The following is a 14,312-nucleotide window of genomic DNA, read 5'->3' as shown; positions in this document are numbered from 1 at the left end:
GAACATATAGCATTTCTCTCCACCAGCATTAAGCTATTAGAAGAGATGTCAAAAATAAGCTCTCTCTCATAATAGCAGCAAAAACTATGAAGTGTCTAGGAACAGACCAAGAATGCATGAGGCCTCTATGTGGGGAGAAAAGAGTCACACCTGAGTTCTCTGGTGACACAGGAGGTTAGGGACCTGGCACTGTCACTGTGGCTCAGGTTGCCAGTATGTTGAGGGTTCGATCCCTGGTCTGGGAACTTAGGCATGCTGAGGGCATAGTGCAGGTTCAATCCCCAGCCTGGAGTAGTCGGTTAAGGATCTGGCATTGCCACCGCTATGGCAGAGGTCACAGTGGCAGCTCAGATGGGACTCCTGGCCTGGGAATTTCCATATGCCGAGGGTGTGGCCAAAAAAAAAAAAAAAAAAAAGCTTAAACTAATAAAGGATACTGAAATAATCTGATAAGTGGAGAGACACTCCAGACTCTTAGATTGGACCAATGTTATAAAGATGCCAATTCTCCCCCGAATTAACCTATAAAACCAATCTAATTCTAATCAAGATACTAGTAGGCTAGGGTTTTTCTTCCCAGGAATTTGATAAACTTTCTCTAAAATTTATAAACATACGTCAACATTTCAAAAAAAGAATAGAGAGGAGTCCCCATTGTGGCTCAGTGGTTAATGAACCCAACTGGTAACCATGAGGACATGGGTTCGATCCCTGTCCTCGATCAGTGGGTTAAGGATCCAGCATTGCTGTGAGCTGTGGTGTAGGTAGCAGATGAGGCTCGGATCCCGCGTTGCTGTGGCTGTGGCGTAGGCCGGCAGCTGCAGCTCCGATTCGACCCCTAGCCTGGGAACCTCCAGGTGCCATGGGTGCGGCCCTAAAAATACAAAAAAGAAAAAAAAAAAAAGAATGGAGAGGGAAGACTTGCCTTTCAGATACTAAAACATACTAACTGCCTTTTTTTTTTTTTTGTCTTTTGTCTTTTGTCTTCTTAGGGCCGCACCTGAGGCATTTGGAGGTTCCCAAGCTAGGGGTGGAATCAGAGCTGCAGTCGTCAGCCTACACCACAGCCACAGCAATGCCAAATATTTGGAACGAAACAGAACTCAAAGACAGCTCCGTGGATATACGGGAAATTAACCCATGATAAGGGTGGCCCCACCAATCAATGGAAAAGAATAGGCTATTTATTAGGCGTGTTGGGAAAATTGGCTCAGTACATGGAAAAAATACAACTTGATCTCTCTTTGACACCACAGAGGTAGGCTCAGGGTGGATTAAAGACCCAGCTGAGAAAGGTAAAACAATTAAGTTAGTAGGAGAAAATGCAGACCTTTGCAACCTCAGGACAGTCAAGGATTTCTTAAACAAGACTTTAAAAGCACAAAGCAAGCCAAAAATTCATGCAGGTTTGTTTGCAGCAAAATTAAGTATCTTTGCTGGATAAACTTGACAGATGACTGAATGGGAGCAGATATTTGCAATATCTTGATCAAAAGCAATTAATGTCAAGACTGCAAATTGGAGGAGTTCCCGTCGTGGCTCAGCGGAAACAAATCCAGCTAGTATCCATGAGGAGGCAAGTTCCATCCCTGGCCTCACTCAGTGGGTTAAGGATCTGGCGTTGCGGCGAGCTGCTGTGTAGGTTGCAGACACGGCTCAGATCCCAGGTTGCTGTGGCTGTGGTGTAGGCCAGTGGCTACAGCTCTGATTCGACCCCTAACATGGGAACCTCCATATGCCGAGGGTGTGGCCTTAAAAAGACCAAAAACAAAAAAAAAGAGACTGCAAATTAGGTATTTAACTGCATGCATTTGTATTTTTAAAATCCACAAGCAACTCCTGCAAATCAATGAGAACAAGAGACAGCAGCTTCATAGAAAAGTGAGCAAAGAATATGAGCAGGCAATTCACAGGAAAGAAACCTGAACAGCTTGGACTCGCACGAAATCAAAGAAATGCAAATTAAGGCAGCAAGATATCACTTTCACCTATTAAACTGGCATAAATTAGAAAGGTGGATAATGCCAGGAGTGGCAGAGCTGCAGGGGAGTAGGAATCTCATGCTGTGCTTAGGAGGGCGGGGATGGTGCAGCCCTGCTCAGGTACAGTCAGTCTGACAGTACTTGGTGGAATTAAGTAGGCACATACTCGGAGTTCCCGTCACGACTCAGAGGTTAACGAACCCGACTGGCCTCCATGAGGATGCAGGTTCGATCCCTGGCCTCGCTCAGCAGGTTAAGGATCCAGCATTGCCATGAGCTGTGGTATAGGTCATAGATGTGGCTCGGATCCAGCATTGCTGTGGCTGTCATGCAGGCCGGCAGCTACAGCTCCAATTCGACCCCTCGCCTGGGAACTTCCCTGTGCCACGGGTGCGGCCCTAAAAAGACCAAAAAAAAAAAAGTATGCACGTTCTCTGTGAGCCAGCAATTCCACTCCTGGGGATCAACCCCAAGCGCATCCTCACACGAGTTCAGAAGGGGCCGTGGATGAGGACGTTCACCGCGGCATCATTTACAGAGACAATCTGGAGGGCCCTCCACCCCGTCTGGAGGTGGGTGCGAGCACCCCGATACAGACGCTAGACTCAACGTCAAGGAACAACCTGGGGGACTTCCAGGCGTATTCCTGTGTGACAAAAGCGAACACCGGAATACAATATAGAGCACATATCATTTACATAAATTAAACCTATACGCAGCCAGACAAAACACACATTTTGCAAGACCATATGCAAGCCACACATTCTCAGGAAGTACTTTTGAATGGTTGCCTAAGGCAAGGGTAATGGGCCGGGAGTGAGAAAAAAGGAAAAGGAGAAAACTCAGTGAAAGGGAGAGAAACAACCCATAACACAAATGCTTTGGTTTCCATAATGTGGGGAAGAGGCGGGAGCGGGAGCCGGCAGAAGCCTGGCAGAGAGAGGGAGAGGCAGGCAGGCAGGACGCGGGCAGGGCACAGGCAGGGTTGGCTGGCCGAGACCTTCAGCCATCCGGGTGCCACCCTGCCTGATGGCGAGGAGAATGCCAAGAGCCCTGCACTCGACACTGCTTTGCATCTATCCTCTTCTTTGCTGAACCTCCCCCAGCAGGACCCGGAAGGCAAGGTGTTACGATCCTACTTAGTGAACGGGGAATTGCAGCTCTGGGAACCCAAGATAAACCCCAAACTTTCTGAGACCCTGAGCCCACCATGCCTCCACCATGGCCCTTCAAGGGGAGTCAGGCTGCGCAATGGTGTTCCGGGCTGGACGGGACAAGAGGAAAGAGGAAAACCCAGAATAGAGTTCCCGCTTGGGCACCTCCCAGCTAGTAGGTCCCCTTAGCCTTTCTTTTCTTTGATTATTTTTCCTTTTTCTTTTTACAGCCACACCCACAGCATATGGAGGTTCCCAGGCGAGGGGTCGAATCAGAGCTACAGCCGCCGGCCTACACCACAGCCACAGCAATGCCAGATCTGAGCCGCATCTGTGACCTACACTGCAGCTTGCAGCATCGCCAGATCCTCAACCCACAGAGCGAGGCCAGGGATCGAACCTGCATCCTCACGACACTATGCCAGGTTGACCCGCTGAGCCACAATGGGAACTCCCCCTTTAGCCTAAGTGAGAGTTTGGCTCCTGTAAAGCGACGGAGAGGAGGCTCCCTCTGAGGACCACCTGCTGCAAAGCATGCATCTCGGCTTGCAGACTAGAAGGGCAGTCACAGCAGGGAGGGTGCCTGCGAGCGCTGGTTGTGCAGCCGCTGCCACCCCGCCCCCAGCTCTGCTCCCTTCCTCTTCCATCCATCTCTGAGCTGGGAAGGCTGGGAATCCCCAGATGCCTTTCCTGTACCCCACAATGTCCCCCCCCACAGAGCAAGGCTGAAGGATTCCCAGCTCTCGCGGTGGCCACCTCAGGCCACCTCTCCCGGGCCCACCTCCTGGCCCTGAGAGCGTCTGCATCCTCTGGGACCCCTCCCAGCCCTGGCGTTCTTCTTTTTTTTTTTTTTTTGGCCACGCTCAAGGCATGCAGAAGCTTCTGAGCCAGGGATCGACCAGCGCCACAGCAGTAACCAGAGCCACGGCAGTGACCCTTCACCCACGGAGCCATCAGGAAACTCCCTGGCATTCTAAGGCTTTTCAAGAGGGAGAGACTGAGGCCCAGAGATAGGAAGTGATTTGTCCAAGGTCACACAGCAAGTCTATGACCAAACCCAAAACAAGCTCTCAAGGCTCTGACTCCCTGTATAGAGATTCTGTAACACAGCACACTGGCCACCACATTCGTTCAATCATTCATTCACTCAGCAAGCACTGAGCTCCCCCTATGCAGTAGACCCATAGATACAACAGAGAGCAAAACAGACAGGGCGCTGTCTGCCCTCTCGGAGCCGGTGGGGGAGGGGGCCACGGCAACCTCACCCAGAACTGGGAGCGAGGGAGATGGTCAGTCAAGGAGAAGACACCACCCAGCCCTCAAGGTGCTTCTAGTCCAGTAGATACGCGGTCAACACGGAGAGGGTCCATTTGAGGCCAACCACCGTCCACAGCACGGACATCTTTATGGACCCTGGACTGAGGACAGGAAGGGACTTTAGGGGGACAATGGTTCATCCAAAGCCTCTCCCACACTCATCGCTGTCCCAGGTGTCCCCTCTTCGGGACCTGACCCCCCAGCCTCTTGGCCTCCTCTCTGCACTGAGGGCTAGCTATTTCCGTGCTCCTGCTTACGGGGAGAGGTGATGAGAGGGACAGACCCCCTTTTTTTTCTTTTTAGGGCCACACCCAAGGCCTATAGAAGTTCCCTGGCTAGGGGTTGAATTGGAGCTAGAGCTGCTAGCCTACATCACAGCTCACAGCAATGCCGGATCCTTAACCCACTGAGCGAGGCCAGGTATCGAACCTGCATCCTCATGGATGCTAGTCAGGTTCTTAACCCCCTGAGCCACATCGGGAACTCCAAGAGACGGTCTTTTTAAAGAAAAAGGTTGGAGTTCCCGTCGTGGCGCAGGGGTTCACGAATCCAACTAGGAACCATGAGGTTGCGAGTTCGATCCCTGGCCTTGCTCAGTGGGTTAAGGATCCAGCGTTGCCGTGAGCTGTGGTATAGGTTACAGACGCAGCTCGGATCCCGTGTTGCTATGGGTCTGGCATAGGCCAGCGGCTACAGTCTGATTAGACCCCTAGCCTGGGAACCACCATATGCCACAGGAAGCGGCCCTAGAAAAGGCAAAAAGGCAGAAAGAAAGGAAGGAAGGAAGGAAGAAAAAGGTTCCTTCTCCACCACAGGGAGAAGGTCCCAATGGAGGCATTTCGGGCGCTGTCAGGGAAGATGTTTAGTTGTGAAAGGACTTTTTTGGACCATTTCAAGTCCCTCTGCCCTGAAAGCAGCCACCTCTGGGCAGAAAAGAGGCTGAGTCTCCCCCGTCTCACACCCCCATGCTGGCCCTCCTGCTGTCCATGCCTCCCTCCCCCCAGAGCCCAAGGCCACCATCAAACTCTGCTCCCACCCCAGACAGCTCTGCGCAAATATTTACATAGCTCCTCTAGGGGCTACAGCAGACGCAACATGGTGGAGCCACCCTTCTGATGCTCTCCAGACCCCAGAGGAGGCCAGGGGTTGCCCACACCCTCAGGGGGGGCAGGCCTGGCAGGCCCCCAAGGTGGGACTGGGACAGGGAGCCCCGGAGCAGGCCAGGGCACCTTGCCCCTGCTCAAGGATGATCCCTCCCTGGAGCCCCTGGAGCTGCAGGGGGAAGGCACTGCGAGGGGAAAGCTGCTGGGCCCCGAGGCAGCCCCCTGCCCCGCTCCTGGCCACCATCCTGCAGGTGCCCTCACCTGCCTGGCCCCAAGCTGCCCCCAACCCTGACCAGAAGGCCCAAGGTGGAGGGAGACCCCTGATGGCTTCCCCACCCCCCTAAGAAAAGTGCTACCTGTGTCTAACTGCAGTCACCTTGGTTTGCTTATCTCAAGGACATGGAACACACCCGGGCACCGGCCTCCGTCTGACCCGCCTACCAGCCTCAACACACCCAAGGGCTCCTTCACCAGCTCCCCAGACTGATGGGGGGCGGAGACCTGAGGATCGCAGCCTGGATGCCTGGAGCGGATGGAGAGCGAGTGTCTGAGCTTGGGGCCATGAGGGAGCTGGGGGTGGTGTCACAACAAAGAGTCTGATTTCGGGGACCAGGAGGAGATGGTGAAATGGACTGGGCTGCGTGAAGGACACTGGTGCCGGGGTACCTGCCTGAGCCTCTGGGAAGCTGAGGTCTGAGTCTGGGGACCACCAACCCGTGGGTGTGAGGCCACCTCTGGGGCTCTGGCTCCCCTCTGGCTCTGGGGACACTGGGGAGCACACTGGCCCTCCGGTCTCCGCCCCTCCCCCAGCCCACAGCTCAGCTGTTGCCGTGGGGGCCCCCCCGCTGACCCTGTTACCATGGCAACCGGCCCGCAGCTGGAGTGGAGAAGCCGACAGACTCTTCTCTAGAGACACCCCCATCCCCACCCAAGCACAAGGCCCCCAGGGACACAAGGACGTGGAGACCAGGACAGGACAGGCAGAGGTATAGGGAGCTGGACAGAGATGGGAGATGGAGCCCAGAGAGGCGGAGGAGGCCACCAGGGCCGCGGGAGAGAGGCACGGAGGAAGGCTCGGGGTGCTGACGGTAGGGAAGAAGAGAGACAGCTGCAGGGCGAGGAGATAAAGACCAGGGAAAGGCGGCAGGGAGGCCTGAGCCGAGGGGAGAGGCCCGGAGACACGGGCTGAGCGCGGAGGGGGCTGGGCAGAGGGACGGAAACAAAGAGTCAGGAGAACACAAGGGACAGGAGCGGGGACCCGGGCCAGGCCTGGCAGGAGGAGGGGAGCATGTGAGGTGGAGTCACGCTCCAAGGGGCCCCCAGCCCATTCCAGGGCGACGTGGGAATGCAGGTGTGTGCCAAGGTGCCACCCAGACCCCACGAGGATGCCACCCCCTGGCAGCCGCACGCCTCTGGGCCCTGCTCCCAACTCCACCTTAATCCTCGGCCTGATGTGAACAGGCACAGGCACGAGGCCAGTGAGCCCCTGGCACCTCGTGTCTCTCCCTCCAGCCCACGCCCCCCAGTCTGGCCTCCCCACCTCCCAGCAGTCCCAGCAGCTAAATAATGGGGCTGTCTGGCTCCAGGCCCTGACACTGCACAGAGCTGGGCTAGAGGCACCGACACGGCACAGCTGTCCACGGCGGCGCCTGCCAGCAAAAGGCCCCACCTCCTTCCCAGCCACCCACCTCCCCAGAGCTGAAGCCCAGGGACCCACTCTGCTGTGACCAGCCCAGGCCAAGACCCTGAGAAAGGCCTGGACAGAAACAAGGGGTGGCACTGGCATTTATCACTTCTGCCTCCCGCCTCTACCCGGGCCCAAGACTGTGAGCACATGCACACCTGCACCCAGAGCCCAGGTCGGGCACAGAGATCTGCCCGAGGGGCTGAGCAGAGGGATAGGGAGGCAGGCGGAGGAACACTGTCTGCACCCTGGGCCTCAAGTGCCAGGACAGGTAGGGCCCACACCACCTGAGGGCCAAGGCCAGCCTGTTGGCCAAAAGGAGAGACCTGACTGCCATGGGAAAAGGTGAGAGCAGAGGAGGGGGCAGGCACAGACCGCTGGCACGGGATTTTCTGGGTCACAACCCCATTTGGGTTTTTTTGTTGTTTGTTTGTTTGTTTGTCTTTTTAGGGCCGTACCCACGGCATATGGAAGTTCCCAGGCTAAGGGTCAAGTCAGAGCTGCAGCTGCCAGCCTACCCCACAGCTCACAGCAACACTAGATCCTTAACCCACTGAACAAGGCCAGGGATCAAACCTGCATGCTCATGGATCCTAGTTGGATTCATTACTGCTGAGCCAAACGGGAACTCCCCACAACCCCATTTGGAGTACTACCCTAAGGTGGGGAAAGAGGCTGAACTTGGGTAGGAGGCCTGGGTGCCAGTCCCACTCCCACCCTTATTCCCTGGTAACTGGACCTCAGCTTCTCAGTTTTTCCGTCTGTTACTTGAGCGGGCTGGATTAAGTGATCCTGAGTCACAAGGATTCCATGACAGCACCTCTGCAGAAGGGGTCTCATGGCCACCGCCTCCCAAAGGAGCCACCAGCTCCTCACATACTGCAGCAAAGATAGCAGCACTCAGGCCCCACCACCCAGGGCCCCAGCAAGCACACTATCCCAGAAGCAGAAACAGGCTGAAGGCAGTAACCAGCTTGGCCCATATCACAGAATTTGTTAGACCTGAACCCATTCTTTACATTACACTGATGGTTTGCAAACTTCTAAAATAAAAGTGTGCATAAAGGAACATGCAGTATATAGATATACCTGTGACTACTTCATGTCATTTTTAATATATGACAGCACAGTGAGAGAGGACAGGGCTTGGATCAGACAGATAGGGGTTCCATTCCCAGCTCGGTACTCTTTAGGGAGGTTTCTCTATCTCCCTGAACCTCACTTTCCTCATCCACAAAATGGAAAAATAACAGTATCTACCTCCCAGGGTTGTTGTGAAGATTCCACGAGATGACACACATGAAATACTTCGCCCAGCGTCCAGTGCATAGAAGGCATCCACTGATATTAACTAGTACTGGATAACGATAACCTGGCAGTTATAAAAGCAGATCTGCTCTAAGGTTCTGGGGAGACATTGGTGAAGAGCCAGAAAGAAGGCCCTGCCTTGAGAGTTTTCACCTAGTCTCCCAGCCCCTGCCTTCGAGCCAGAACACGCATTTGCTGTGAGCAAACCCTCTTCCATGGGGCCCCAGGGACTGTCCCCACCTCTAATTCTATCCAGGAATCTCACGGCTGGGCACCCCTGCAAAAGCAGGGCCGTCAGGTCATGTAAGCCCTTGCAGGGAGACCTCGGCCAACCCTGAGCCTCCAGGGAAGGTTCTAAGGGACAGGGCCTGAGGCCTACATGGGCTGCAGGCTCACCCTTCCCCCAGGGAGAGGCACAGAGTGCTCTCTACAGCAGGAAAGCTCGCTGTGGGCAGGCGCCTCCTCCGTCTTGTACACTGTTCCATCTCCCAGACCTTTTGCTGCACCTGATTCACAGGGTTCAGGAAAGGCTCATTAGATGCACACTGGTGAGCATCAGGGTTCAGGCACCTGTCGGCAGTCCAGTGGCACTTTCTGGAGCCCCCTCCCCAGCCCTCTGATACCTGCAGGTCCCCCAAAGCCCTGCTGCACTGCCCTCGCTGAGCAGAGCCCACCCCACCAGGGCAGCCCAGGGCCAGGCGCGGTGTGGGAGCAGCCCCGCCCAGAGCTCTGTTTATCCGCTCTCCGGAAGCCCAGAGCAGCTGGGCCGGGAGGCGGTGGCTGAGCAGAGACACCTGGCGCAGGAAGGGGTGGCGGGCGGGGTGCGCAAAAGATGAGACAAAGGGAACTGAGGTTGTGGGGAAAGGCACACACCTCCGGCCAGGTGCAGCTCAGGTGCAGAAGAAAGACGGGCCAGGAGAGCGGGAGCCGATAGCGAGCCAGCCCTCCCCCGCCTCGCCCCCCCGGGACAAGTCCCCAGACCAGTCACCCGGCAGGTGCTGCCCTAGGGTAGCTAGAAGCCGGTGACTGGAGGTCAGCGCCCAGCCGCCGGCCTGGACACCTACTACTTCTGTCCACGCACGCACCTGCCATGCCAGTACTGCCGTTAAACTCCAACCCACTTAGCTCAACTTGCCCACATCTGCCCAGGGAGGAAACAACCAGAGGCGCCAGACCCGCAGCCAGGCAGCCCCTTGGTCATCCCCTAAAGCACCCCACCAGAGTACTTCAGGTAAAGAGAACCTGGCCGCCTTGCAGCCGGAATACCCAACCCGCGCCTCCCACCTGGCCCACCTCAAAGGTTTCCGCTAGAGTCACGCCCCCATGGAACCCTCCGGCCAATCTCCGGCAGCCCCCAACTCCCAGGCCCCGCCCCCACCCTCGGCCCCGCCCCGCCCCGCCCCGCCCCGCCCCAGCCCGCGCCTACCATCTTTCCGGTAGAAGGCAATCTCCACTTTGCGCTCCTCCGCGCCCAGCAGGGCCTGCGCGATCTGCGCGGCGGCGCGGCGCTGCGTGCGCGGCCCATGCAGGAAGTCGCAGGTGCACGGTCGCTGCATCACCTCGGCCCGCGAGTAGCCGCACAGCTCGCAGAAGCCGTCGTTGCAGTAGATGACAGCGCAGTTCTCCACCCGAGCGTTGGCGATGATGAACTTGCGGCCTGGGGGGGCGGGGATAAGAGGGCACGTGAGCAAGGACCCCAGCCTGCCCGGCTCCCAGCCCTTCCCCGCATTCTCTTGTCATACATAGCTGCCCGCTGGGGAACTCCCCGCCCCAGGGAGCACCACGGGGACCAGCGCCCCCAGCAGGGGACGAACGCAGCTGTACCCGACACAGGTGCCTCGGCCGGCCTGGCGGCGCACCCCCTCCCTCGCCCGGCCCGCGGGCTGGCTGCGCGGCTTCCCCCTGGCCGGCTGCCAGCGGCCCGCCGCCCCCTCTACGCCCGGGGCCGAGGCCAGCCTGGGCGGGTGTCAGCAACGCGTGTCAGCAGCCGCGGCGGAGGGATAAACACTGGGCCTGGAGACGGAGCCTGGGAAGGGCCAGAGATGGCGGCCAGCCTTCCCTTTGCACCGGCTCCGGCTCCTCTTCTGACCCCAGCTCTCTAGACTGGGAGGCGCTCCCTGGGCACTCCGTACCCTGGGGATCCCTAGGAAATCACTCCCCCAAGTATCTGCAGACACTGCCAGGGCAGTGCTTCCGGGGACTTCTGCACCCGCTCCAAGGGCAGTCAGCTGCTGGGGAGTGGGCGCCAGGAAGGATGAGGGAAGCAGTGCCACGTGAGCACTTAGCACTTTTCTCTCATGTGTTACTTTGACAGCCCTATCATAATCCTCGTTTTATAGATGAAGAAACCGAGGCTCAAAAGAAGTTCATGTCCTCATCTTACAGCTTGCAAAAGACAGGGCCAGCTTTGAACCTGGGTCTGCAGAAGGTGAGGCATACGCTGAGGGTCAGAGGCAGAAAGCCAAGGTCATAGGGAACAAGGAAAGGGACCTGCAGCTCCAAACCCTGGCAACACCCAGAGCCCAGGGCCAGCCTGACAGAGTGCCCCACTTGGAAGCAGGGAAAGGGGATCTCCCCCAGGAAGGTGAGGTCCCCCAGTGGACTCACTGCAGCTAGACTCAGCTCACGCCCTCCACACCTGCCCTGAGAGCCAGGCTGGTGGGTGAGCAGCAGGGAGGCAGCAGCCCCAGCTTGTGCCAGGAAAGATGCTCTGGGGATAAGAGCTTTTTATAAACACAGAGGTTTGTGGCCACTTTGGCCTTACCCTGGGGCTTTCAGGAGCAGTCAGAACTCTGCCCCCTCCCTCCCCAGTGGGCACAGCCCTCAGGCTGCAGCCCTCGGGCAATCTCAAGGGTAAGGCCCAGGCTGCTGCATCAGGATCTGGCCTCCTCCCGCCTTCCTCCCCTCCCTTACTCTGGCCTCTGGGAAGTTACTTTCTGAAGTTGGGTCATCTTTAGGTCGGTTGCCCAAGCCCCCTAAAACTCCCAGGCAGCCATCGACCCCAGAAAGCAGGGCTCCCTGTCCCAGGAAAAGACCCCCGGACTCAGCCTCCATCTCCACCTGAGCCCAAGGCAGTCCCCGGTACCAGCCACATATGCACCAGCTGCGGAGAGGAAAAACCACCTGGCCCCCACTCCCAGGCTGGGAGAGAAGAGCCTGTTTCTTCGAAGGCAGGCCCCACCCCCACCTCCTTCACTGAGCTTCTGGAATAACCAAATCAGAAGGGACCTAAAGGACCCCTTCGGCCGCCCCCTCCTTCCCAGATGTGGAAGAGTCACTCAAGGTCACACAGCTGGCAGTAGCAGAAGTGGGGCCAGAAGGCAGGCCCCCAGGTCCTAGCCCAGGCTCTTCTCCTGCCTACAGTCTCCTGGAGCTTTTGGGGAAAGGAGGGCCTCACCACCCTCCACCATGGCCGTCTCCTCCCCCTCAGGATCAGCTTGTTCCTCTGCTTCAGACAATGCTGCCCGTCCAACCGACCCCTCCCTCCCCCCACCACGCTTACAAGCACACGTTGTCCTGTGCTCACAGGGTCATGGGCAAGGAATGTCACCCGCTCCCAGGGCCCTTGGCAGTCACACCCACCACAGCACATGCAGCCTTGGGGACAGGCACACGTATGCCAGGAGGGTGCAAACACCCATACGCAGAACATTCACCTAGCCCGGGACACTTCTGGAAGCGTCCCCTACTGGGCCAGCATGAGGGGTGCTGTAGTCTGAATAAAGGGGCCCAGGACAGGAAGAGCAACAACATGGGGTCACTGAACGGAACCCGTTAGACCCCCCCAGAGCCCAGCTTCAGCCCTAGCTCCCTCTCACCCCAGGGTCCACAGTTCCCTGCCTTGTCAAAGATACCTCCCCACTGCCCATGCAGGGTCGAACGCATGGGTGACACATACGCACACCCAAGAGCAGGTTAGGCACCGACCCTACAATGCTTGGCTTGCACTCCGGCAGCACAGTCAGGACTGGCACATGCAGGGTGCTCTTAGGATCCCACAGTTTGGGCCATGTACATTCTCCTGGTCTTGCCCCCGCCCGGCCCCATTCACATCCAGATGCCCAGAGTTAGGGCTCCCTGCACACTCAGGGCGTCGCATACACTCCCCCGATCCGATCCGGAAGCCTAAACTGAGCCTCCCGCCGCGCGCCCCAACACCAGGCCCCTTGGTCCCGAAGCCCACAGCCCCCAGCACCAAGGCTCGCCCCGCACGACCCCTGGCTGGCGCCTTGGGGCCGGCAGCCCCCACGGACTCACTTGCGGGCTGCACACGGCCCGGGCACGCCCCCCAGCCGCACTCCGGCGAGCTCGGCCCGCCCCCAGAGCCCCCTCCCCTCGGGCCCCCTCCCCCACTCACTCTGGCCCTCAAACTTGCGGATGATGGTGTCCAGGAAGGTGTTCTGCGGCGCGACGTGGCCCCTCCGCACCGGCATCCTGAGCCCATGGGCGGGCCGGGCGGGCCCCCACCCACCCCGGCCCGGCCCGGCCCAACACAGGCTTCGGGTAGCCCGGCCCGGCCGTGGCCCCCGCACCCCGCGGCCAGGCAGAGCACGGGCGGGGCCGGGACTGGGTTGCGGGCGCCGGGTCTCCGCTCGGCGCCGCCTCTGAACCGCGGGCCGGGCCTGGAGCTGCCTGAGCTCGGGCCGCCCGGCCGCCCGCACACCTGTCTGCCGGCCCCAGCCGAGCCGCGGGCCCCGCTCCGCCGCGTCCTCGCGCTGGGTTCCGCCCGCCCGAGCGCCGGGCTCCCGGCTCCCGGCTCCCGCCCGCCGCGCCGACAGCCGCTCCGGCGCCCGCGGCTCGGGCTGCGCCTGCGGCTCGGCCCGGCCGCGGAAGGGTTAACGCGGCGCGCGCCCCTCGGGCTCCGGCCCCCGCCTCCCGGCCCCCTCCCGCCCGCCGCGCGCCCGCAGCGCCGCCCTCTCCCCCCACACACCCCGCGCGCCCGCCCTTCCCATTGGCTGAGCCGCGCCGAGGGCTCCCCCCAACCCCAGCCCCTCGCTCAGCCCCAGAGCCCCCAGGACTCGCGCGCCCCAGGAGGGGGAAGGGACCTTTAGGTAGGGGAACCGTGAGGACAGGTGCGACGGCCGGCCCCGAGGCGGCCAGGGACGAGACCGGGGATTCCTCTCTCCTCCGCCCCCGCTGGAAGGGCTGTGGCACCGGACTTGAAGGGAGAGGGCCGGCCCCTTGTGCCCGGTCCCCCTCCACGCCGAGCGCTGGCTCGTACACACTGCATGTGCTCAAGGCCCAATGTAGGTGACACGGGCAAAGCCTAGGCCCTGGGAGGACGCGCCCGGGGTCAGCGGAGACCCGAGAAAGGTGAAGGGCAAGACAATCTGGAGGCCCCCAGACCACCAATTTTTGAGATAAGGGTGGGTGAGATTTAGGAGGGGCGCGCCCCCCTAAAAACACATACACACGCAGAGCCCTGTCTGGGGTTATTCCAGGCCCTCCTGTACAGAGAGGGCCATTCGGACAAGAGTTTTGGCCTCCTCGCTGCGGGATCAAAGAGGCCCCTGAACGCGAGGTTCCAGCCTGGGGATCCCCTTGTGCGAAGGGCCCGCCCTCCCTCTGCAGCGCGGGGCCAGCCGAGCAGGCCCAATCCGCGGCCTCGGGGCCCTGCGGCGCTGCGGCGGCCCAGCCCCTCGGAAAACCCTGGCCTAGCCGCAGGCCCCTCCCCCCGGCCAGCTGGCTCCCTCCAGCTGCAGCTCCCTTATTTAGGCAAGGAGGCCTGAGGATGCTCACGGGCAGGCCGGGTGTCTGCCCACAG

At 59.2% G+C, this 14,312-nt stretch overlaps 1 protein-coding gene across 5 annotated transcripts in view; it reads right to left on the bottom strand.

Annotated features, from left to right (window-relative positions):
• KCNH2 (potassium voltage-gated channel subfamily H member 2) overlaps positions 1-14,067 on the bottom strand; it is a 36,329-nt gene extending 22,262 nt beyond the window's left edge. Inside the window, exons 1-2 of one of the 5 annotated variants that reach the window (XM_021078757.1) lie at positions 13,594-14,067; positions 9,975-10,205 (exon numbers count right to left, since the gene is read on the bottom strand). In XM_021078757.1, coding sequence (XP_020934416.1) covers positions 9,975-10,104 — 130 coding nt within the window. In that variant the 5' untranslated portion in view covers positions 10,105-10,205; positions 13,594-14,067. Of the gene's footprint in view, positions 1-4,401; positions 4,740-9,974; positions 10,206-12,905; positions 13,365-13,593 lie in introns of those variants that run through there. The other 4 variants (XM_021078758.1, XM_021078761.1, XM_021078760.1 and 1 more) reach the window with 4 other exon arrangements.

This window comes from Sus scrofa, chromosome 18, assembly GCF_000003025.6.
Source record: "Sus scrofa isolate TJ Tabasco breed Duroc chromosome 18, Sscrofa11.1, whole genome shotgun sequence".
Lineage (NCBI taxonomy): Eukaryota > Metazoa > Chordata > Mammalia > Artiodactyla > Suidae > Sus > Sus scrofa.
The sequence above is the reverse complement of the archived record's forward strand: the minus strand, read 5'-3'. Positions and strand labels throughout refer to the sequence as shown.